The sequence below is a fragment of the Zonotrichia leucophrys genome, chromosome 3, assembly GCF_028769735.1.
Source record: "Zonotrichia leucophrys gambelii isolate GWCS_2022_RI chromosome 3, RI_Zleu_2.0, whole genome shotgun sequence".
NCBI classification, from domain to species: Eukaryota; Metazoa; Chordata; class Aves; order Passeriformes; family Passerellidae; genus Zonotrichia; species Zonotrichia leucophrys.
This window is the reverse complement of record NC_088172.1, coordinates 101,168,806-101,193,417: the sequence shown is the minus strand read 5'-3', so window position 1 is coordinate 101,193,417 and position 24,612 is coordinate 101,168,806. Positions and strand designations below refer to the sequence as shown.

The 24,612-nt window shown below is 46.6% G+C and overlaps 1 protein-coding gene across 2 annotated transcripts in view; it reads left to right on the top strand.

Moving 5' to 3' along the window:
• RALGAPA2 (Ral GTPase activating protein catalytic subunit alpha 2) overlaps nucleotides 1-24,612 on the top strand; it is a 95,958-nt gene that overhangs the window by 32,691 nt on the left and 38,655 nt on the right. For both annotated transcript variants that reach the window (XM_064709623.1, XM_064709622.1), the window contains 16 exons: nucleotides 28-207; nucleotides 2,194-2,387; nucleotides 2,846-2,944; nucleotides 3,180-3,335; nucleotides 11,035-11,163; nucleotides 11,954-12,082; nucleotides 12,757-12,815; nucleotides 13,113-13,221; nucleotides 13,576-13,686; nucleotides 14,018-14,086; nucleotides 14,229-14,366; nucleotides 14,815-15,001; nucleotides 15,751-16,522; nucleotides 16,787-16,858; nucleotides 17,835-17,958; nucleotides 18,793-18,948. In XM_064709623.1, coding sequence (XP_064565693.1) covers nucleotides 28-207; nucleotides 2,194-2,387; nucleotides 2,846-2,944; nucleotides 3,180-3,335; nucleotides 11,035-11,163; nucleotides 11,954-12,082; nucleotides 12,757-12,815; nucleotides 13,113-13,221; nucleotides 13,576-13,686; nucleotides 14,018-14,086; nucleotides 14,229-14,366; nucleotides 14,815-15,001; nucleotides 15,751-16,522; nucleotides 16,787-16,858; nucleotides 17,835-17,958; nucleotides 18,793-18,948 — 2,684 coding nt within the window. The remainder of the gene's footprint in view (nucleotides 1-27; nucleotides 208-2,193; nucleotides 2,388-2,845; nucleotides 2,945-3,179; nucleotides 3,336-11,034; nucleotides 11,164-11,953; nucleotides 12,083-12,756; nucleotides 12,816-13,112; nucleotides 13,222-13,575; nucleotides 13,687-14,017; nucleotides 14,087-14,228; nucleotides 14,367-14,814; nucleotides 15,002-15,750; nucleotides 16,523-16,786; nucleotides 16,859-17,834; nucleotides 17,959-18,792; nucleotides 18,949-24,612) is intronic.

Here is a 24,612-nt window from a genome sequence, read left to right as displayed (position 1 = left end):
GTGTGAGCAGCACCGTGCTGTTTGCAGGTGAGAGCGTGAGCAGTGACACGTCCCTGGGCTGTGCAGCTGACGTGGACATCGCCCTGGTGGCCTGGCAGGCGGCTGAGGATGAGCCCGAGGCGGGGCCGGCCGCGGGGGCGGGCGGGGATCCTGCGGCACCGCGCTGGCTCCAGCTCAGCCCCTCGCAGGAGCCCGCCAACCTCACAGGTACCACGGGGTGTGTGCTCACACTGTGCCCCACAGAATCACAGAGTAATGAGGTTGGAAGAGACCTCTAAGGTCATCAACCCCTAACACCTCAACTAGACTATAGCACCAAGTGCCATGTCCAGTCTTTTTTTAAACACATCCAGAGATGGTGATTCTACCACCTCTCTGGGAAGAGCATTCCAGTACTTTGTTATTCTTTCAGTGAAACATTTCTTCCCAATATTCAACCTATACCTTCCCTGATGTAGCTTGAGACTGCATCCTCTAAAGAGGAGCTTGTGCCCCTTGCTTGGCTTATGTGGCACAAGGCACCAAGGACCCTTCATCATACTCACTCAGAGTGGAAGGGGTTTGGATCATCCATTGATTTGCCAGTAAATGATGATCCAGAAAACCACTGCCCACCCAGCTGAAAATAACTGGGCTTCTTAGAGTGGTAGCTGGGCACTCATGGGCCTGTCCATTAGCACACTAATATATGTTTCAACTGAACAGGTTTTATTTCATAGCAGTGTGGTCTGAGGAAATGTCTCACTGTATTTTCTGACTGATAGGAAAGAAATGGTTCATTCTTTGCCATTTGTAAAGGTACCCTTCATCTGGTAGTGCGAGTCAGATAGTAGGTCAGGAGCTTAGTGCAGTAATGTAGGGATGTCTTACAGGCTGCCTTCCTGATGGATACACAATTTCAAGGGTACTTTTTCATGTTGACTTTTCCTTTGAAATATCTGTGCTTTAATGAACCAGCACACACCTAGTCCAACTGGGACTGCTGCTGTACAAAAAGGTAATACTGCCCATGGTAAGAATGATCGTGTATGATAAATTCATTGTTTGTTGATGTGGTGCAAGAATTGCTCTTTTGGGGGTACAGAGGAAGAACCACATGTAGCAACCTGGCAGGTAGTGTGGAGTGAAAGGAGAAGTGGGTAACAGATGTGTCATTGCCCAGCAGAGCCAAAGTGCCCTTGACTGCATTCCTGCCTCAGCCAAGCCACAGCTTGCTCTGCTGTGGAAACCTGATAGGGTAAGGCAGAACAGCACTGCCACTGCCACTAAGCAGCAGAGATGCCACTTCCCTCAGCACAGGTCTGTAGGAGGTCATTCTAATGTGCTGAATAAATAACACGTGGTTTAGCACTTTGAGACTTTGTAATGCTACAAAACAAAAGGGAGGAAAAATCCCCAGAGTTATTTTTTAAATATATTCAAACATAAAAGCATCTAAAATGCCTTTTATTTCACTAACCTTCTTTGAGTCTTTGAGGACATGAGTTATTTCCTTCTGCCTGTGTCGAGGTTTCCTGCACCCTCCTTCCATGCCCTGGTTGCTGCAGGTATGCCAGGAGCAGCATGGCTGTGCTGCTGTCTGTGACAGGAGGGCAGCTACCAGCTCTTGTCATTAAAATGTGCACTTCAGTGTGGATTTGTACTGTTTAAGAGCGTAAATCCCATTACAAATCCCTGACAGCCTTCTCCAGGCTCTGCTGTCTCAGGAGCTGCTCTGCATCAGTGGGGATGCCTGAGCACATTCCTCAAGACTCTTCAGCTGTGGTTTTTTATTCCTTTGTCCAGTTGCATTGCCAGGTCTTGATACACTGTGTGATCTTAAAAAAAAAAAAGGAAAAGGCCTTTATAAATATAGGAATACTACCTGTAAGAGTGAGTTATTGATTGAATACATCCCTCAGGTACCTGAATATTGCATTTAGCTGAATTTGCCTCCCTGCTGAAAAGCCCTCTGGGGTGGGGACAGTGTGGAGTGGCAGTGCTGTGCCCTGTGGTGCTGTCACCTGTGAGCCCCTTTGCTGTCATGTTTTTCTTTGACTCTAAAGCAGCTCCAGCAATAAAAGAGAGATTTGGGGAAGAAAATTCTTGTGAGATGGAAGATGGTTAGAAGGAGTAAAGACCAGATTTTGTTGACTAAGTTCATGCTTAGGCTGCATTTCTAACTTGTGGAAATGGCACACTTTAAATTTACAGACAGCAGTGAGTTCCTGGCTGATGATTGCAGTATAATTGCTGGTGGAAGCCTTATTGGTTGGCATCCTGATTCTGCTGCTGTGCTGTGGAGGAGAATCCTGGGAATTCTTGGAGATGTGAACAACATACAGTCACCTAAAATCCATGCAAAAGTTTTTGGCTACCTTTATGAGCTGTGGTTTAAACTTGCAAAGGTATGTAATACTTACAGCTAATGATAATGACACGTTTCTTTTGTTGTGGAAATTATTATTAAATGGGATTTAGTGTTGGCAGCTGGAGCATAAACATGGCATGGGAGGGCTCTGCTGTAAAGGAAGCTTTGTCTTGTTTGGTTTCCAGCAGAGAATCCTGTCCAATGACAAGAGAATTTAAATGGGGTGAGGAAACAGCAGCAAAGAAAAAAGTAGTACAGACATTGGTATTTGTGTAAAGGCCCACAGTGTGACTCAAACTGGCAATGTTTGCTTTGGCCAGGGAGCAAGCATAGACCAAGCTTTCCTGGTGGCTTTGGCTGAAGTGGGAGCTCTGTATAGCCCCAGGTGTAGTACCTGAATGTATATAAAGTAAAAGTAAAATGTACTAATGCAAAAAAAAAAGAGTGTTAGAAGAGATATTGGTTTTATTAATGCTGTTCTTTAAAAACCATCAGATCCGGGACAACCTCGCTATCAGCGTTGACAATCAGTCAACTCCCTCTCCTCCCGTCCTGATCCCTCCTCTCAGGATATTTGCATCATGGCTGTTCAAGGTCAGTTCTGAAGTTCTCACACAGGCGTGTTTTCTTCTGTATCAGAGCTGAATTGGGTGTGCCTTTAGTTGCCTTATTTTTAACTTCCACCATCGCTGCTGGCCAAGACAGCGCGTGCCCTCCAAAGGCTCTGTGGAGTTGAGCTGGTGCTTTGTGGGAGGGCTGCTGGGCACGCCTGGCATGGGCTGGCTGGTGGGGCAGGCAGGGAGTGATGCAGGGTGTGTTGTTGTTGCAGGCAGCCATGCTGCCCAGCGAGTACAAGGAGGGCAAGCTGCAGGCGTTCCGGCTGCTCTGCGCCATGATGAGCCGGCGCCAGGACCTGCTGCCCAACTCGGACTTCCTGGTGCACTTCTACTTCGTCATGCGCCTGGGGCTCACCAGCCAGGACCAGGTATGAGCTCTGCTTCCTGTGCCACTGCTGAGCCATGCCAGGGCTGCAGGAGATGCTCCAAAACCTGCTGTTGCTGCTGTGGGCACAGCAGTTGTTCCGGGTCTCCCTGTCCTCAGGAATAACGCATTCGGTGCGAGGTGAGGAACAGACTTAGTCAGGGTGTTGAATGATGGTTGTCTCACAGAAACAGCTCAGTGCTCATGGAAACTCTAAGAAATATTCTTTGGACAAAATAAAGACTGTCTAAGAGCACTTGAATGTTTTTATAGCTGTAGGAATGAGAGCTATGGTTGGCAACAAAGGGCAGAGGGACCGCTCAGGAAATCCTGGGAGTTACTGATTGTGCCTTTAGGAAACCAGACAGGTTTGATTGTTTCTGAGATGATAGAGGGAAAGAAGGAATTGTTACCAGATTCTTGCCCCTTCGTTTCCCTCCTGAAAAGTTAGAGCATTTGGAAAACTCTCCATTTAAATAGATAAGAATAGAGACAGGGGTTTTCTCCTGGAAAATCCTAGAAGTCCTGCTGCAGCTACCCATTGCTCCAGGGTTCCCCGGGTATTTTGTATCCCCCATGGTGCAATCCCTCCATGGTTTCCCTGGGTATTTTGCAGCCCCACACTGCAGTCCTTCCATGGTTTCCCTGGCTGTTTTGCAGGCTGCTGCTGCTCTTTGTTCTTGCTCCCCACTCTGGTGGCTGCATTTGCCTCTTGGTGGCACACTTGACCACAGGTTGGCTGCTGTGTGTGTCCTTCCCGCCTGTTTTCCTTAGCTGTGGAACTGGATGAGGTGTTAACTGGCAGTGCCTTGGAGCAAGGTGTTGATGGGAAGCAGGATCCTTAATCCTGCTCCTGTATTTCCAGGGCAATTGGGTGCTGGGAGAGTGGGAGCCTCTTTATCAGAGAGAGTGTGGGATCACTGGAACAGGGATCCCAGCATGCTTTCCAGGATTTCAGAAATAAAGTAAACTTGGGGTGGCCTTTTTAACACAGAGTGGGTTTGTCTGCTTATCTCAGGCATAAATTTCTCCCTAGTAAGGAACGTTCTCAGAAGAAAGGGTAGGAGGTGTCTCATGGAGGAATTTTCCTTCTGTATGGATCACTAGTGCAACTTTTAGCATTTATGTGGGAAAGCCACAGAAAAACACCCCAGCTCCAGGCAATCACCTTGGCTACTTCAGAAGAGCTTTTTTTAGGTAGTTACATAATTAAAAGTATTACAGTCAGGAACCTCTTTCACCTGAATGGCTTTCAAGATTTTGGTTTGCATGACAAATGTTTTTTTGAACTGTATTTCTCTTTTTGCTCCTCACTCACTTAAGGATGCGAAAATAGGAAATTGCTGTTATGTTGTGTAGCTTTTGGTGCTGCTAGAAAAACAAAATAATACAATTTTGGATATGCTATGAATGAGTACAGAATTATTCCAGCAAGTGCAGCCCAGCTTTGCAGCCTGCTCTTGGGGGGTGCATAAAAGAGCAGTGTGAGGAGGGTGTATTTTATAGGAGGCTCCCTTGGCTCTCCGAGCCCAGGATGTAGCAATTAGCTCAGCAGAGGAGACAGCAGGGTAATGAGCTGCAGCTAATTTGTCCATGTGGAAGTGTCTAACAACAAACATCCCTGGAGAAGTGAACAACTCTGTGCAAGAATTGCATCACCTCTCCAGGTGGGAGAAGCCGGCTGCAGGGAGCGCAGGAGGGGCCCGGGGTCAAGGGCCAAGTGACCATCTGTGGGGTGCCTCCCTGCTGAGCTGCTCCAGCCTGTGGCACTGCTCTGCTGCTGGCCTAGTCTGGGCTTTTTTCCTGGTTTTTTTATGAATGACATTCATTTAGGCTCACAGCCTTCCCTCCCTGGCCTCCAGCGTGAAGGAAAGAGAACTGGGATGTTCACTGCCACATGGGGGCTAGGGAAGGTGCTTTACCTATGGTTAGGGGGTTGAAAATCAGGAAATGTTCCTGGGGAGTGGTTGGTAGGGGTGCTGTGGGATAGCCTGCTGCAGTTTGGGTGGGCATGACTGCCTTTGCTGCCAGGTGAGCCTGATGGTCAGAAAACTCCTGTTGGAGCAGCTGCAACCAGGTGTGTCCTTTGGTTTGGGTAATAAATGCAGCTTTGTTAATCAGCCCAAAATTTGACACTGCAATGCACAGGTTTTGCAAATACCTGAACCAGGAATAGAAATGTATTTTATTATTGCTGTTATATTACTATTGCTGGCTGCTCACTGTAACATTACTTTTTGCTTCATTCACCTGAAAAAGTTGATAAGCATCTCCTTGCTCCACAGCTTCCTCCTTTTTGCTGAATAACAAAAGGAGCAAAACAATCCCAAAAAAGCTACCAACACTTTTCAGAAAATGGCATAATTGAGATTCTTCAGCTTGAGTCTTTCTGGCACTTAAATAATCCTTTGAGATTGCTGGTGATTGTCTTCTGAGAATTCTGTGGACTTTTGTGTTGCCGTTTCTTATTTCTGTCTAAATTTCTGCACGTAGAGAGAAAAAGGAAGTGCAGGTGAGGTTCTTACCTTGTAGGCACACTGTAAAAAGAGGCAGGTTTTCAGTTCTTTTTCAGGGTTCAACCCTCTGCTGCTCAGCGTCATTTTTTAGCCAGTCTCACCCTATTACCATGGTGAGCATCACATACTGTGCCTGGTGCCACCTGTCACCAATGCTGGGGTGTCACCTGGAACTCAGAGGTTACCTGCAAAGCAAGCAAGGGGGTCACTTGTATTCCTGACTTTAAGAGTGAGTTTAACAAATAAATTTGAATTATAGTCATGCTTACTTGCCAGAGGACCTCTGGAGTAGGACGCTTATGTTTTTGGAGAACATAATCAAAGGTAGAGACTTCAAAGGTTCTGTGTGGAAAGGACAGTGGATGGCCAAGGGAGGAGACTCTGCTGGTGGCTTTTTTAGTCCAGTGATATGAGGAGCAGAACAAACTTTAAATATGGAATAAGAGGAAAATCGCCACAGTCCAGCCAAGCTGGCAGATGTCCTGGGTGATTAAATGTCAGCACAAGCAGCAGGCCTGCCTGTGGAGCACAGCCTGGCTGCAGCCAGGGCACTCAGCAGCTTTGTGTTTGTTCAGTTCCTTTTAGCAGTGCAAAGATGCTGTGGGTGAGAAGCTCTGTCAGTAGAGGTGCTGAGATAACAGTGCCCATTGTCCCAAAGTTGTCCCAAAGCCTCTTTATTTGTTCCAAAGGCACTGTAGGTGATGAGGGAAAGAAAGCTGCTGCAGCAGCTCCAAGCTTCTGTAGAAACACCCACTGGAGCTCTCTGTGTGGAAAATGGCTAATTTGTAATAGGAAGCATTTCTCAGCAGGGCTGCTACCAGAGAAGTCATTAATTAACTCTTTGTGTTAAAAAAACACCCCAGCATTTATGGGCTTTTGTATCTTTCTGCCTGATGGTGGAGGTACAACTGAGAGCAGAGAAGGCTTCAAGCATCAGCACTTTCTTGTTCTCCAGTAGAACCTTTCATAGCCTTCATCTTACATGCCCTGCACCTGTGTGTCCTCTGTTCCCTTTGGTGTTTGGTCAGTGCCCCTGGGCACTCCAAGGCTCATTGCTGTCAGTGCTGCTCTCCTCTTCTCACAGCTGTGCCCATTGGGGCTGGGCTGCAGCCCCACTCCCCATCACCACAAACTGAGTGCCTGCATCTGCCCAGGTGTCCCTCAGCAGCCAGGAGCAGCAGCAGCTGTGTAAAGGTGCAATAAGTAGTGAGTAGCTTTGCTTTTGTCCCCTGTGGAACGGGTGCTCCTTGCCTGATGGTGTTGTACAGAAACCATCATGCTGTTTAGATTCTTTAAACTGCCATTTAAAATGAAATAACCTTAATGCAGTCTATTAAGGCTTAGATTCCCCTATTTTAGCTTCTCGAGACTTCTTTCCAATGGATGCCATGATTTTCTCCCTCTTTTAATCCACCCCTTATCTCATTTCCTGTGGAAAATTTGCCTGTATGCTCCCATTATGTGCTTTGAGTGCTTTGAAAAAAGTGTTAACAGACAGCATGTTTCCAGTAGGGACAAACAAAAGTCCAAATGCCAGGGTCTCATAGGAACTCTCACATCCCCCTCTGCTTGCCCAGACCAGGCTGAGTGGGAAGTGCTGGATAAAAAAGCTGCAAGATTGACTGGAAGCAGGGGGGAGCCAGGCCCTGCCAACTGCAGGAGCTGTGCGCTCTGGAGTGATTTTGGTATTTTTATTCTTTTCTGTTTATTTTGCTGTAATTCATTTGTCCTTCCTGAGGTTCCATCCCACCCAAATTCTGCTCTTGTGGTCTGTCAGAGCTCAGAGCAATGCTGCCACAGGCACTTGGGATTGATGTGTGTGGGGACACAAAGCCACCTCAGCCTTCCAGGCAGTGCCATGGATTGGCACCCACACCCTTGTACCTGTATCCACCAAAACATTTATTCTAGTCCTTTATCCTATTGCTCTCCCCACTTGTGAAAGCATCAGACATGCCCCAAAATGGGAGAAATTAAAAAAAACTCCTTCTGTTATATTCCAGCCTTGAGGGACTTGGGGTATAAAATGTAACTGTTTTGGGGTTTGGTTTTACCTGGCACCTTGAAATGCAGCTTTCTGATAAATTAATCCTGTGTCTCTTTAGGTTGTCAAAATACTTAATAAATTTGTGTTGCAACTTAATTTTTGACAAGTTAACTCTTACCTGAATCTTCATGGTAGGTAGGAAAACTTGACATAAGTAAATGGAAGTAAATTTGTTCCTTTAAAGTAGAAAAGGGAAGTCTTAAGCCTTCTGTAAATTAATAATCTTTCCCATGCCATAGATCTCAGCTGCCAGTGAGGTGTCTGTTGGTGAGGAACAGAGTGAACTTTCAGTGAAAAATCCATGTTGTTCCTGTGGAGGGACAATTGGAAACATGAGGAAGGCAGCTGGCAGGCTATTTGGTTACACCTGTAATCTGCAAAATCTTCAACAAAAATTAGGTGAAGAATATTTTTGCAATTGACCTTTCAGTGAACTTGCATATATTTATTTCGCTTACTCAGTGGATGTTTACAACCTTATAATTTGAATTACTAGATTAACCTACACTGAAATATGATGCCATTTATAGGGTTAATGCATTTGAGAAGGACATGCATGCGATTGCCCCCTCCTCTTCCCTCTTCCCCAGCTTTAACACCACAGAGCATCATTCTGAATTGAAATAGTCCATAATGGTCCTTTTTTTCACTTTTCTTTAACAACATGAACACTAAATTATAGCTGTGCAATTATGTAAACAATGGAAATGCTTCCAGAATGAATACTTCCTTTTAAATTTTCATTTTGTGTAATTGCTGAAAGGTTTGGAGCCATAATAAACCAAAATTATTTTACACATTTATCGTTCTAAAGGTCAATTATGAAAGAAGTAAAGCAACAACACTGTGCAGAATGAGTAAACCAATTTCCACGGCCATCACCATATGTTTTTCTTATGGCTTGTGTTTTCCAGTTGCTGTGTACATAGCATTCAATTAAAGTGATTCATTGACCAGCCTGGGAGCTGCTACCCGGAGTTTACGTTTGCAGGGAGGGAAGGAAGCCCGGCTCTGTTTGAATTACCTGATTTTGCCCTATCGCTGATAGCACAGATGTCCTGGCTCCCTCGCCCTCTCACAAGCCTCTCTCTGCTGATAAGCTCCCTGAGCCCCCAGATTGCTGCCCCAAATCCTGTGGTACTGTGAGCTGGGCTCTCTGCTCACTGGGAGAGGGGACAAACCTGGCAGGCCACCTGAGTGCTGTCCTGGCTGGTGCTGACCCTCCCCAGGCAGGGACAGCCTGCCCAGCCCCAGCTGAGGTGCAGGGACCCAAAATGCCCAGGGTGATGTGCTCAGGGCCTGGGGTGAGCCCGGCTGAGCAGGTTTGTCTCCTGCCCTCCCTTGGGAGATGTGTGTTGTGCCTTCCCTCTGGGTGTGTGTGCCTGCACTGGGAATGTGAAGGGAAGCTAAGGACTGCTTCAAGAGCTTTTCAAAGGGAATTTTTGAAAGGTTTCTCACTATGGAAAATGATTTATTTTTAGTAGCACTACATCTCGTAACCAGCGAGTAAATCCCTGCATCCTTTTGGACCGTGTGTGCTGTCACAGCATTCGTGTGTGACAGTAATGTTTTGTGGTTCTCCTTGCCCACAGATCCCTTGTGCAGGGATCCGTGCCCTGGTGTGTGACAGATGGGAGCTCTGGGGTGAGGACAGGAGTTAATGCAGTTGTTTGGAGCAGCTCCCTGTGCCGCCAGGTTAGCCCGGGCTCTTTTATTGTGGCACATGTCAGCAGCAGCCTGCTCCCATCTGCTGCTCTGCTCAGGGCCAGCCCAGCCTTACCTGGCCCTGCTGTACAGGTGTGCTGTGCTGGAGCAGCACGGAGCGTTAATCAGCCCTTAATTATAACAAGGTATGTCCTTTGTTCTGCGCCGACCGAGAGTTTACCACCCGCTTTATGAGCGGCTGCATCCATCTGCTCTGCTTCTCAATGTTTGCGTTGACCCATATTGACTTAAAATGTATCAAAGGAAGTGATTAAAACAAGTTTAAACATTAACTTGAGTGGCATTTTATCTTATTCAGGAAAGTGAAAGCATTATCTGCTACTATGTTAAAAACTAATACTGTTTATTTGAATATATAGCAGTTTCTTCATAGGATACTGGTGTTGCAAACGCTTAGTGGAACACGAAGTAGGAGCTGTGCAGGTGTTTAGAGGGCTTTGAGAAAATAGTGGTGATGTTCAAGCATCTCTCTGTGAAGAGAAAATTGGGTTTGTCAGCTTTGGCTTCCTCATGTAGAGATTGAGCATGTGTTTGTCAGCTTTAGCTTCTGCATGAGATTGAGAGGACATTATGGGGGTCTCTAGCTTAGGCTGTCTTTGACACATCATGAAACCACTAAGGATGGACACGGAAAAAGGTTTTCCTTTGCAACTTTTCAAAATTTTATTGAGTGGAAAAATCATTATCTAGTGAGTATAGAGGTAACTTGATGTAGCTCTTCAGCAAATAGTGTCATATGTAAAGGATTATATAGATTTTATACCTAATTTTAAACCTGCTGAAAGCTTGCACGGAAGAAATCTTCACTCAATATAGGAACTTTGCTCTGGTTTGGAGAGACTGTGAAGACTTAAAATGTGGAAGGATTAGAGATGAAAGGCTTATCTGGAATGTGTTCTGTACCGCAGGGTGATGGTGAGCAAAGCTGGGCCTGCTGCTCTGTTCCTTCAGGGCACCTGAAGCAGGGAGCAGGCCTGGGAGGGCAGCTCATGTTCTTGTGGCATGGAATTCTGAGAGATTTGAGGAACTCACTCCTCTGGACTGCTGCCGTGCTTCATCTTATGTCCATTCAGTGTTTGGATGCTTGAGTCTGAAGTCTTGTTTAACAGAATGGTTTTGTTTAGGCACAAAGAGACGTGAATGGCGGTGTGGGCTTTGAACAGGAATTTAGGGGTACAAATGTTTCCAAAATCCCAAATGCACTTTGGCTACTCCACACCCATGAAGTGGGAGGTCATGATTTCACTGAGGTCAGTTTGCACACGGTGCTCTGCTCTGGGAATTTGCACCTCAGTCAGTGTGGGACTAGGGAACCTCAACGTTAAATCTTCTCAAACCTCAAAGTTAAATCTTCTGACACTCTCCCTGTTGCTTTTGGGTGTCCTGGCTTTTCTCACAGGTGCCTTCTCTTGCAGGACATCCTGAACACTGTCATAAAGCACTGCCTGCCGTGGTTCTTCTTCCTGGGGCTGCCTGGCTTCACGATGCTGATCGGGGACTTCCTCGGAGCAGCGGCGCGCGTGCTGAGCGCGGACACGCCGGAGGTGAGCGCGGCTGCCTCCGCACAGCCACGCTGACTGGGGCAGCTGGGCTGGGAAATCCTGGGAGAAGGCAGCACACTGCTGCTGCAGAGGTGTTTGATCCAAAGGCTGATGCGTGAGGAAAGCGTGTCCTGCTGTGAGCGCCACTGCAGCGAGCAGACACTGAGAGAGAGCGGGGAACTCTGGGTGAGGCAGCATCTCAGGCTAAATGTCAGCACTAACAGAAATGTGACTCTAAATGATTAAATTATCGAAGGATAAGTCAAATAGCAAGTCAATGAGGGGCTGCCAAAATAAAGGTAAAGGTCTGGCAGTCCTGGGAGAGACAGGAAAGCTCTGTTGCATGTGAGGCACCAGCTCATGGGAGACCTTTTGGTCTGTTCTGGCTCAGGGCTTTTGCTGCTGCTCTTGCCATTTGTGTGGCTGAGCAGGTGGCCCTGTGCAGGGCCACAGCCCTCTCCTGTTACAGCAGAGCTGGAATGGTTATCCAGCCACACTTCTTCCATCAGCTCTTAAATAGCTTGGTCAGCCTTCCTGTTGATCCAAAGCTTAAATGCTAATAAGAAATGGATGCTCAGTTTTCCAGGAAAAAGCCATAAACCAAAACACCCTCTTCATTTCTCCTGTGTGCATAAAACTGGGTGTGCATTGCATTTTTAACATATACACAGTAGTTAATGTGTTTGTAGCTCGTGCTGTGGTGCTTTTGATGGCTCTATTGGAGCAGGGATTTCTCTCACATTGAGATCACCTATTTTTTTGTGACTATTTCTTCCTGCTTGCCCTTCGCCAGGCTCCCCGCTCTGAAGCTCACACCATCCTTGGTGCTCTTGTGTGCTTTCCCAACACCTACCAAGGAATCCCACAGCTGGGACCCATCTCAGAAGCTGGTGAGAGCATCACAGGAAGTGCAGATTTGAAGGTAAAGCCACATTTATTGTAAATCCTTAGGTAGCCTAACCTGATTTCCCTATGCAGTGACTTCATTCCTGCCCAAGTGATTGCCCTCACACAAGCCTCTGTTGCTTTTGATAAATGTGAGGCACCACAGTGATCCACTGCTCAAAATTAGGGATGGCTGGGGAGGAATCTCAGAGTTCCTCATGTGTGGCCTGAGCAGGCAGAATCAAAGGGAATGCAGAAATCCCTTCACATGCTTGGCTCCTGTTCTTGCTTCTTCATCAGGCCTTGGAGAGTCGCTGGAGGTGTCTTACTTCTAAAATTAAGACAGCTTTGTGTACTAAATAATACACTAAATTTTTCATGACATATTTTGCTTAGAGCCTGAACACTACAGTTTGTATGGAGCGACCACCACTTGTTGTTTGTAACTGCCCCTTGACACTGTAAATGAATTGATTTCCTCTTGCTGCCTGTACATTAGTTGTAAGCTGATTTGATTTGTCCTCAAGGGCCTGTATGTTTGAGTTGTAATCAATGTTTCTCCCTTGACAAAATACAACTGGCATGAGGTAAAGATGCTTTAGCAACAGATGGGGAATTAAAGTCACTTCACCTGTAACTATGTCCAACTTCAACAACTTTAAGATAGATGTATGACAAAGATGCTAATTCTAATTTATTTTGTTATTTTAGTGTTGCCTCATAAATATTTTATTGAAGAATGCCACAGAGGAGCCATGTGAAGCTGCAAGGTAAAATACCAAGTAAAAGAAATGGGAAAATATCATAGAATTGGTTAGGTTGGAAAAGACCTTTAACATTATCAAGTCCAACCATTTATGACTTAGAAAAGTCTTTCTTGCTGCTTATCTTCTGCTGCTGCCTTGTGGTTTGGTCCTGTGAGGTTAAGCCTTACTCTGCACCATCAAGGTGCTGGCCTGTCGTGCTGGAGGGGAAACAGAGATCTCATCTTTGTGCATTTTTTTCCTTTTTTCCCCCCCTAAATATTGCTTTAAATCTCCTGCCCAGCTCTCTTCCTTTTCCCAAAGGTGCATAGCCATCTGCGGCCTCGGTGTGTGGATCTGCGAGGAGCTCACGGAGTGCACGAGCCACCCCCACGTGAAGAAAGCCATCAATGTCATAGGTGTGACACTGAAGGTATTGCTGGGGTGGGCTCTGATCACTGTGCTTTGGGAAAAAAAAGCATTTCCACTTTGCAAATAACCACTGATAATCTGAGGCACAGGCTGCTGCTGTGGTGTCCTGTGCAAGCACACAGAATATTTGCAAAATAGCCTGTGTGCCTATAGACTCCTTCCCCAGCAAACTCACATAAAAGATCACACAGACAGTGTCAAACCTGCTGGTTCCTGATGCTGACCATGGGATCTCACAACACTAATTATTTTTTATTTCTTGCAAAAATGCAAAATAATGAAATGTAGAAAATCTGAACGCAGTGTCTTGTATTTGAATATTTTATTTGGCTTTTAATCACCTTTTTTCTTCCAGTTTTCCAACAAGCTGGTAGCTCAGGTAGCCTGTGATGTCCTTCAGCTGCTGGTGTCTTACTGGCGGAAGCTTCAGGAGTACGAATCCTCCCTGTGCCGGAAAATTACGGAAGTACGTCAGATTCTTTAAAATGTTTGTATGGAAATCATATGCAAAGTTGTCTTAATCCCTTCCTTGGGCTGCTGTGATTTTGTTAACTCCTTTTTTTTAATTGTGAGGGAGGTACTTCCTACATTCCCAGTGTAGGTCCCTTGTTTGTAGTGACTCCTTTGCAAAATGCTCAGTAAAATGTTCTCATTGATTGGCACGGGCAGTTGGGTGCTCCTAGGAGAACTTAACCTGTTCCACGCCCTGTGGAACTGTCTTCCACACCCTGTGGAAGGTCTGTCTCTGCAGAGGAAGAAGCTGAGTGCCTTTCTGACACTTGTTTGTTTGTCTGCAGATCCTGGTGGCCACCATCGCGTTCCTCCTGCCCGGTGCTGAATACTCCTCCATGGAAGCGGATAAAAAGGTGTGTCACTGAAAAGAGCTGTTTGAGGGGGGCTTTAAATGAGGTTGCTCCTAACCAGAGCTGAATTTTAAACTTTCCAATTCATACCCTAAAGTCTGGGTGAATATAATAGAGTGTACCTAAGCACTGTGTTCTTGTTCAGTTCATAGTTTCACTGCTGCTTTGCTTGCTGGACTGGTGCATGGCACTGCCCATGAAAATGCTGCTGGAGCCTGTGTCTGCTGGTGCTGTGGAGGATCAACATGCATCCAGAGCTCCTTTGCTGGATTATATTTACAGAGTGAGTACGGGAAGAGAAGGTGATTTGCTCTGCCTGGCTGTTTAAAGATGCCTTTCACACACCCAGAAGGCACAGAAGCAGCTTTGTCAAGCACTAGAAAATCATGTCACCCAGGTGAGAAGTTAAAATGGAAAATGTTAAGAAGATAAGATTAGAGATGTAGAACAGACAGGGGATGGTGAAGACAAAGGTAAAATGCTTAAAACAACAAGCCAGGCAAAATAATCTTTGCAGTACTATTTGGATTATTTGAAGTGGGCTGTTAAAATACAGAACAAGTCCTGAAGCAAGCTGTTAAAAGCACAGAATCAGTGCAGATGGAGACTGTTAATTTAGAAATGCTGAATTTGGACATGGGTGGGTTGTGTAGTGTGTCAGAACTGGGGATCCTGCTTGCTGGGTGTGTTGGGGACTGTCCCACGTTGTCACTGGCTCCGTGTCCCCGCAGGTCCTGCACTGCTGCATCAATGGCTCCAGCACCTACACGCAGCAAAGCCACTATGTGCTGAGCCTGGCCGACCTCTCCTCCTCTGACTACGACCCCTTCCTGCCCCTGGGGAATGTCAGGAGCTCCTCAGAGCCGGCCCAGTGCCCCTCCTCCACCGATTTGGGCGACCTGCTCACCGTGGCTGAAGGTAAATGCGTGCCCAGAGTGTGGGCTGGGCCAGCATGTGTGTGCAGCAGCGGGAAACAGAGTTCCAGGCTCCATCTCTGCCTTGGGAACGTGCTTCTCCTTACTGCATGTAGCAACTGTTCCTTCAGAATGGGGAACAACTCTCTCTAGTTGAATTCTGGTTGCTTCTGTGATAGGATGTTTGAGTTCATGGCCAATGCTGTTCCTTAGAACAAATTTGTGTTTAGAAGGTGTAAAAGGAAGGAGAAACACTGTAATAGTTAAACACAGATAAATAGTTTTACACTGAATATGAAAAAACCTAGAAATGAGGAGGTTTCTGGCCATAAAAGGAGTAACATTCTCATGGGAGAAATGGAGGCACAGCTCAGAGCAAAGTCACTTAAGGAAATACGTGATGGATGTGCCTGTGCTGAGGGGACCATGTGAGCATCCAGGAAGAATCTCCCTGCCTCCCTTCCCACCTGCCAGGGATGGAGAAGCATTGCTTTGCAGTGACATCTCTGACTTGCCTTGGCTTTTCTGCCATGCCACCCTCCTGCTCTGACAGCTCTGTGGATGTGGTGAAGTAAAAAAAAAAAAACTGTGGAACAGATAGGATTTCTTGGAAAGCTGTTGGAAATATTTCCTTGAACAGAAAGGATCAGCAGGTAACGTAGGGCTGCAATGTGGCAGAAATCTGCAGGTGCTCCTTTTGTGTTGCCTCTTGCTGCTCTTACTGATCCATTGTGTTTTCCTTGATGGTTTCAGAGAAGAGGAGGAGGAATCTGGAGCTGATCCCTCTCACAGCGAGGATGGTCATGACTCACCTGGTGAATCACCTGAGCCACTACCCGCTCAGCGGGGGCCCTGCCATCCTCCACAGCCTCCTGAGCGAGAACCACGACAATTCCTACGTGGAGTCCTCCGAGCTGTGCTCGGAAGTGTTCCGCAGCCCCAACCTGCAGCTCTTCGTGTTCAACGACAGCACCCTCATCTCCTACCTCCAGATCCCCGCTGAGAAGAAGGCGGGAGCCGAGCCGGCGCCGCCGTCGGACGTGCGGGTGATCGTGCGGGATATCTCAGGGAAGTACTCCTGGGATGGCCGGGTCCTGTACGGGCCTCTGGAGGGCTGCCTGCCCCAGCGCAGCACGGCCGCTGCCTTCGCCATCTCCAGAGACCCTCAGCAGCAGCAGGGCCTTTCCCAGAGCGATGGCTCCCAGGTGGAGGAGGGAGAGGACGCCCTGGACCAGCTGCTGGAGAGGATCGGGAGCAGCAGCCCCGAGTGCCTCCCGCACCCGCAGCGCAAGCTGAACGAGCCGGCGCCGCCGCCCTGCGGCATGAGCGCCGAGCAGGAGCGCGCCATCACCGAGGCCCTGCTGCAGCAGAGCGCCCAGGAAAGGGAGTTCATCCTCAAATGCAGCTCGGACTGCAGCATGAGCGTGGCCCGCCAGGAGCCACCGCCGCCTGCCCAGCCCCAGGCCTCCTTTTATTTCTGTCGGCTGCTGCTGAACGACTTGGGAATGAACTCCTGGGATAGAAGGTAGGGAGAGAGGATCCGGAACATTCTTAGGGTACTCTCCTCACTTTTTACCTCTGACACTCTTAAGAAAACAAGGATCATACAGCTGGGGGTAAGAGCAGAGTTTTGAACTTCAGTGATGATTTGAAATACACACCAATAGATTGTGTACAACAATAATTCTAAGAAACCATATCATGTTAATCCTCTTAGCTATTTGGATGGTGAAATACTGTGTCTCCACTGTGTTGCATTTGTCTTCAAACCTTTCCTATTTTTTTTCAGAAAAAGCTTTCATCTGCTAAAGAAAAATTCAAAGTTGCTGCGAGAACTGAAGAATCTGGATTCCCGCCAATGGTAGGTGATGTGTTCTGAACAGACCATTGATAAGGTTTGTGTTTCCCAAGGAAGAATGAGTCACCAGAACCAAAACTTCATTCCTGTTGAATCCAAATATTGGTATGAAAATTGGACTGTTTGTTTCTCCAGAGTTCTGTAGCCTGAATGGAGAAGCCACCTGTGTTGACACATTCTCTGTGTACAGAATACTCCAAATCAGTGGCAAAGAATAAGAGATTTTTCAAGTTTCTGTTGGCTGAGAGGGAAGGGAGTAAAATTGATTGTGATCTGGGTACAGCTGATACAAAACAGGATTTTGTACAGGGTGATCCCTGTGTCAGGGGCCGTACTTTGAGGGGTGATCCACCCAGAGCTGCTCCCCAGCCAGGAAGTGGCAGAATGAATTTCTGAATGTTACAGTTATATTTTTTTTCATTACTTGACATAGAGCTGTTTAAAAAACATCTGCAGCCTTGCAGAGTTCTGAGTTTCTTCTGTCCCAACAGTTTCCACATCAAATGCACTTTGCATGTTTTCAGATAAGCCAACTGTCCCTGTCAGCCTTGTAAAACTTTGCCCAGGGTCTGAAAGTCAATAATGCCTCTTCTGCCTAGTATGTCATCACCCTGTAATTAAAATTCTGTAGGTCAAATTATGCTCCCATTAACACCTGTGCCACCTCACTGTCTCTGCAGTGCTGCACAGATCTGAGTCATTAACCCTGTAATTAGAATTTGGCCACCAGTTCTGTGGCTGATGTACAGGAGGACCAGGCTTGACTCTGCTCTCTAAGCTGGGGTGTCTCTGCAGGGATGTTTTGGTGGCAAAAAGTGGGAGGAAATCTCAAAGTGACTGATGTATTTGTGTGCCTAGAAGAAATTGACACACAGAGCTAAATGTGGGTCATATGTTTGTTCGGAGTGCTGGGGGATCTGAAAAATAATTTTGAGTTGAAGCTTGTTTAATTTTGATTTCTTTTTCCATCCCGTGGCAGTCGTGAGACTCACAAGATCGCCGTGTTCTACATCGCTGAGGGACAGGAGGACAAGTGTTCCATCCTGGCCAACGCCAGGGGAAGCCAGGCCTATGAAGATTTTGTGGCTGGGCTGGGCTGGGAGGTAACAGCCGTAATTTAGACAAGCTACCTTGTTGCTGGGGACATTTATGCAGTTTTTAATTAAAAAAAAAAAAAGGAAAATTTGGTACACACTGATGTGTAGCTGCTTTGAGCTCTTGCCATGGTCAGAGCACACTCAGCACAGGAGTTCTTTATGACATGTGTGGGTTTAATTTGCTTTGTCAAAATGGTGTGTCATAATCTAAATGCCATGGACATTTTGGTGTTTGGGGAATGTAGCTGCATGTCACATTTAAGGATCCAAGTGCCACAGCGAGATGCAGCATCCTCAGGCTGGTGCTGTTGGGAAAACAAACAAACCTTTGGACTCAGGCTTGACTTCAGAGAGGTGTTTCTTCTGAATGAACTTCTGGAATAATTTATTCTAAGGGTGTTTTTCCTGTACAAATCTCCAGTTTCTTTTGCAGTTTTTCTGTTTTTTTCTCTCTGCCTTTTGTGATGCTCCTGGCAGTGGGAGCTGCCAGCCCCACAGGGCCCTTAGCCAGCAGTCTGTGGCAGAATGCTGTTGTTTCCTTGCTGCTGTTTGCTGGAGGAAGGTAAAATAGCTGGATAGATAATGACTCAGAACCAAGTTCAGAGAGATTTACTTTCAGTAAATGTCAAATACAGGCACGGGAAAGACAAATCTAACGGAAAGATCGCAGAGCTGTAGGGAATACTTCTTTTTGTCTGGGATGGAGAGACTTCTTTTTTGTCTGGCTGCAGAAACCTAGGGTGGTGATTTCATGAACCTTGACAGAGAAGCAAATCCTGGTGATGTGTCAGTGCTTTCAGGTGGCTGCTGTTTGTCTGTCTGTGCCTTTGGCTCCCTCAGGTCGACCTGTCCACGCACGGCGGGTTCATGGGCGGCCTGCAGCGCAACGGCAGCACGGGGCAGACCGCGCCCTACTACGCCACCTCCACCGTGGAGATCATCTTCCATGTGTCCACCAGGATGCCCTCCGACTCAGACGACTCACTGACCAAAAAGGTAAAGGCTTTGCAGTGTGTTTCCATCAAAATCTGAGCTGGAATCAGCCTTAAGCTGACTGGCCCTGGCAGGCTGTGCCTGCGTTGCCACGTGGTGCTCCTGCAGCTGGGCTAGCTGAATTAAATGGCATCTAAATTCTGGGTTCTGAAACACAATTAACATTTCCATGGTAGCCTCAAATGCCACCGTGGGTAATAATATTAGCAATAATTTCATTTGTACATTGTCTGCCTGCCAAAACTGCTGTAGGTTGGTAGAACAAAGCAACCAAATGCAGCATCATCAAACCGTCCTGTGGGGAACAGCCAAGGGAAAGAGGGCTGACAGGCTCAGGAGCTCAAGCAGCCAGCTCAGAGTTCAAGGCAGCAGCCAGTTAGACACAAGTCTGACAGGCAGCCTCTGCTTCAGACAGCCAGAACCAGCCCAAAATTGTGTTGGTATTGGTACTTAATTGTTTGTCTTTCCTAGCGAGGAGTGGTTTCAGGTTATGCTGTTTGCCAGCTGCTGCTTAGACTCAAAGATTTTTGGGGCAAATGAAATACCTGCCTTTTTAATTAGGATGGGCATCTTGCAGAGGTTGTTAGCATGCATCAGTAATGCTGCAGCAGCCATCCAGTTGGTTTCAGAATGATGTGTGTTTTAATTTGAAATATAAAGGTACTGAAGTCAGACCTTGTCTTTTTATTCTGTTATCTGTCACTAAAAAAAGGAAAATCAACAAAATTTCTTGTTCTTCTTCATGGATGCAAGGCTATGGAGAAAAGTACTCTGAGTGCTTCAGGAAGGAGCAGTGGGGTAGTGGTGTGTAGGACAGGGCTGTGGAGTCTCTATGACCATACCAGTGTAGAACTGTTTTTATTTTCATTATTCCTGACGAGTATTTGTCCAGCTGCTAGACCAAAACTCCGATGATGAATGATTTACAGTTGCCCTAGGCAACACCCTCCATATTCCTGTGCTCCACTTCTTGTACCACAGAAAAATCTCTGGTAGTGCCTATTTTGCTTCAAATTAAGCCCATTGATTCTTACCCCTATTTCACATGGATGTGAAGGGCAGATTATTTTGCAGCACATTTATGCATGTCTGAGAACTGCTACCATGTCTTTCCCAGATTTAGTTTTCCTGCACAAACTGTGGCCATTTGTTTAGTCCAACCTTCCCTTGCAAGTCCTGGGTTTTGTGGAAGCCTGACAAAGACACTGGGATATGGTCTGGCTGTTGAGTAATTCATCACCTGGGAGAGGAGAGGAGAGCACAGTGTGGCAGAGCTGCCACAAGGGGAAGAAATGGATTTAGCTGCAAACAGTCCACTTATTCTCCTTATTTTCATCTATGTTATGAGTTATCACAGGCACTGAGGGTCTTGTTATTCTCTTTGTCTTCCCTGTGTTTGCTCTGAGAGAATTCCTTCTCTGTGAGAAACAGAAACCAAAAGCATTTAGTAGCTGTCAGTCTCCAAGTTTTGTAGTGCCAGGAAACCAGGCCAGCTCCAGCACATGCTGTAACAGAAAATAACTGCAAAGGAATTGCTCTGGGACCTTTTCAGAAAACCTGAGGTCTGCTCTAGGATTGCAGCCCTGTGGGGATCAGACTGGGAATTCCAGTGAAGGACAAATCTCTGAGCAGGCTCAAGGACCCGAGGAGCTGCAAGGAGAGGCTCAGACCTGATGACTTCCAGAGGGGTTTTCAGTGTGTACTCATCCATGGTTCCACTCACAACAGTTTCATTCAGTTTGTCACAGCTTCTGTTGTGAGCACACATGCAGTTCTGTGCAGATGAGCAAGGATTGTTGACAGATTTTGCAGCCCTGCAGCTGTGAGTGGAGAAAAGGTGCATTTCAGAAGCACTGCACTTTCTGGAAGGTGGCAACTCTCTGGGCTTAGGTCCTTGCCTCACATTGTTGGGGTAGAATGGCCAGGTTAAAAAGATTATTTCTTACTTCATATTTATTACTTCTGGCCATCAATGCTTTTGTTTTATGGGAGTATGGAGAGAAAGATGGAAGCCCATGGCATTCATTCAGTTCCTGCTCCTGCAGCTGAACTGTACCTGGTGATACAGGGCAGTGGTGCTGGGAGGAGAGAAGTTCATCAGGATGCAATGGGGGCCACAGCTTCTCTTTCCTTGCCCTCCCTCTGGGATCTAAGGTCCCCCTAATCTCTGAAGTCTTTGTGATTGCTGGGGTTTCTTCTCTGCTTATTTTGCCTCAGACCAAGAGAGGCTTCATCCCTGTCAGCACACTCCCAGCTGAACAGAAGGACTGACCACCTGCTGCCCTGGGGAGCCACAGCAAGGCCATAAATTCTGGGGGCTGGGGAATTCAGCAGATGTAGTAATTTTACTTAAATATGTTATTGTGGTTCTTTTTTTTTACTGAACGCAAGGATAACTTAAGTTCTGGTATGAATTTCCCAGAATAAGTGCATTTCCACTGGGGATGAGCTTGGCCCCTTGTTTTTGTGCAGTAGAGCTGTGATTTGCAGTCTGCATATTTTTTATTTGAGGTATATGCTGATATTATATTGCTAATTCAGGAGGAAAGAAAAAAAAAAGAAAAAAAAAAAAGGAAGGAAATCTCCTCTCCAAATAAGTCTTGGCCCTGACAGAAATCTTTCCTAGTGGAGTAAACAAAATTCAACTGATCTCTTTTGCTGCTGTAGGCTTCAGCATCATTGGTTCCAAAGTTTATCTGCCTGTCTTGTGGCAAGAGTGAAAATCAATCCCAGGAATGGCATCCTACAGTCCCTGTCTCATTCTGCTCAAATTGTGCTTAACGCTTTAAAGATGTGCTGCTGAATTTCCCAGTGATTTATTTCATCTTCTCCATTGTCAGAGCAGAACTTTTTCAATTCAGAAATCTGGTTGCAACCCCATACTGAACTCTTGCTCCTTTGCTGCAGAAATTTGTTAGCTGGGGCTAGATTAGATTTTTAGCAGCTAATCTGACTGCTGTAGGGGTTTGCAGAGTGGGGACAGAGCTGTGCTATTGGATTTGTCCAATTCATTTGACTCCAGGACTATAATTGCACTTATGTCTTACAAGGCTTTTATGGCCTCGGGCTGGCGAGCAGCAGAAAAACAAATTGGCAGTGATACAGTGAGAGTGAAAGGGAATGAAAGGCACACATTATCAGTCTCCAGGCAGCCCTGCTCTGGCAGGAAGTTTCTTGCTTAATTTACAAATAAAACTTAGATTTTAGGATGGGCACACAGTCAGCCAGACAATGGGGATGTCAGGCCCCACTGTTACTTAGCAAAAGTAGCAGCCATGCCTCCCCAAAAGCAGGAATTCTTCAGTCAAACAGACGACTCCTCTCTGGAGCCAGCTGGCTGTGTAATGCAATTAGGAGGGAAAGGAGGTCATGCCGGAGGTGTGCACCGTGACCAGTGTCACCCACAGAGCTGGGGCTGGGGCTGGAGCTGGAGCTGCCCCTGCCCTCCCAGGGCTGGAGAGTGCAGCCCCGGGCAGGAACAGCAGGGCTGACCCAGGCCTGGGGCTGGGGCTGTGTCCCAGCACCCTGTTAGCCAAACCAGGGCCAATTCCTGCGCCCACCAAAAATTCCTGTGCACCAGGGAGGACATGCTGCCAGTGCCACACTGCCTTCCCTCACTGTGCACATCACTCCAGACTGCTGTTGGGGTTTGCTTCTAAAACCAGTCTGATTTCATGTCTGCTTTGGGATTTTTTGTAATGTAGTTTTTCTCTTTATTCCCCCCACCCCTAAACTGGATGGGAGCACAGCCTGGAGCGCTGGCTCCGCACGCATCGACCATGGGGCTTTCGACATTTCTTGCTGAAGTCCTTCAGGGCACTGAGTTTGCCCCACAGCTGCTGTTTTGAATAAACAACACAGGAAAATAGCAGCTGGCTTATTGTCACTGATGAGATTATTGTAACGGCTTTTTATCAATGGAGTTGCCTCTCAGTAACAAATATTTTTGATTAATGCCAGTTTTTTCCTTGTAACATTATACCTTGAGACTGTGATGCTTAAGGATGTGTGTCTTCAAAACAAGGGCAGTAGCTCAAGCTCTGAAACAAGTTGCTGTCATGCACTGGGGACTGTGGCAGACTCATGAGCACAGCAAGTGTTGGTTCAGCTAAGTTCCCTTCGTCACTGAATTTTGTTCTGAAGGGTGCAATATCAGTACAAATACAGAATATCAGTACAAAGTGTTTGATTAAGATCAGAACAGTTCCTTGGGATTTTAAAAATGGTCCCTCAAGCAGTATTTGGACATATTTTCATGGCTGTTTTTATAGCAATATATGTTGTTTCTCACCCCAGAAGCCATAGGAGGCACAGCAGTACAGAGCCTTTTCTTCAGAAGAGCTGAGCTGCGTTTGTGAGCTGCTCTCCACGCCTGGGCAACGAAATTGTCTTATGGAATTTATTTCATGTTTATTTTTTGGACTTCCTTCAGCAGAGGAAGGTTTGCTGGGTGCCACCATTGTAGACTCTCTGTGCAGGGGAGCCAGTGCCAGAGCTGGCTTGGGCTCAGCCTGGCAAACGTGGGCACTCCCAAATCCCTGGCGGGGGTTCCCTGAGCTCAGCTGGGCTGAGCTGGGCCCGTCCTGGGGCGGGACAGCCTGGCCAGGCATCCTCAGCATCTGGGACCTGCTGTGCACAAGGTCTGCTCACCCAGATGGGTTTAGGGTGTATCTGACTAAACCTGACATCTCCCTTCTGATCACTTTGGAGGTGACCTGGCTGCAGCTGGTCACAGAGAGTGAGATCAGGGTTTTGTCCCGTGGGTGAATTCCTGCTGCCTTTGGTACGTGTCAGTTTGTGACATTCCCAATGTGTTTTTTGTGGGTTGCTTTGTTTTTACTAAGCTTCTGCACAGATATCAAGGTGACCACAAGAACAGCAATTTCTGTTTGCTTTGTACATGTAAGAAGCTCTAGTAATGGTATTGTTCATGTTCCCATGTTTTTCCAAGATAAAAATGATTCATATTTTTTTCAAACAGAGCTAAAATTACCTTTATTCATGGGTGTAAATAAAACAGAATTATTATCTTCTGTTTAATTTGAAATAAACTGGGAATCTCAGTCCTTCTGGGAACTGAGCTTTACTTCATTCTGCTGGAGCATGAACTGTAAGCCAAGTTCACAGTTGTAACTTTTAAAAATTTTTCACAGTGTGTTGGTTTTGCCACACTTCTCTCGTGACTGAGGGGTCCAGTTTGTCACCAATACGTAGGAGTGAAAGTTTTTCCTTCTAAAGGCTCTGCCTGGCTCTGAATAGGGAAGCCTCATCAGCACAGTGTGGGCTGATCCAAAGCGTGTTGGGGTTAGTTGTTATTTACCAGTGAAAATCACCACCTTCTTTTCCCTTTTTTCTCTCCCCCTACACAGAGTGAAGTAGCAGAGCTTCGTTTTGGCTTCTTTGTTCGCTCTGTTGTGCACATTGTTCCGGGGGTAGCACCAAATTGGAGGGGGGGGAGTGTCTTTTAAGCTTTAAGTGGGACTTAAAGTCTCTTTATGCTTGGAGCTGGCATTGTGTGTGTGGATTACATTTTAACTTTAAAGCTTACAGTTGAAACCATTGTGTGAGGCTTGTACGTGATTGCCAAATAGTTTTTGCCATCTGTTAGATCACCTCCAGCTCCTCCAGCAGCAGAGCAAACACACACACACACACACACAGAGGCTC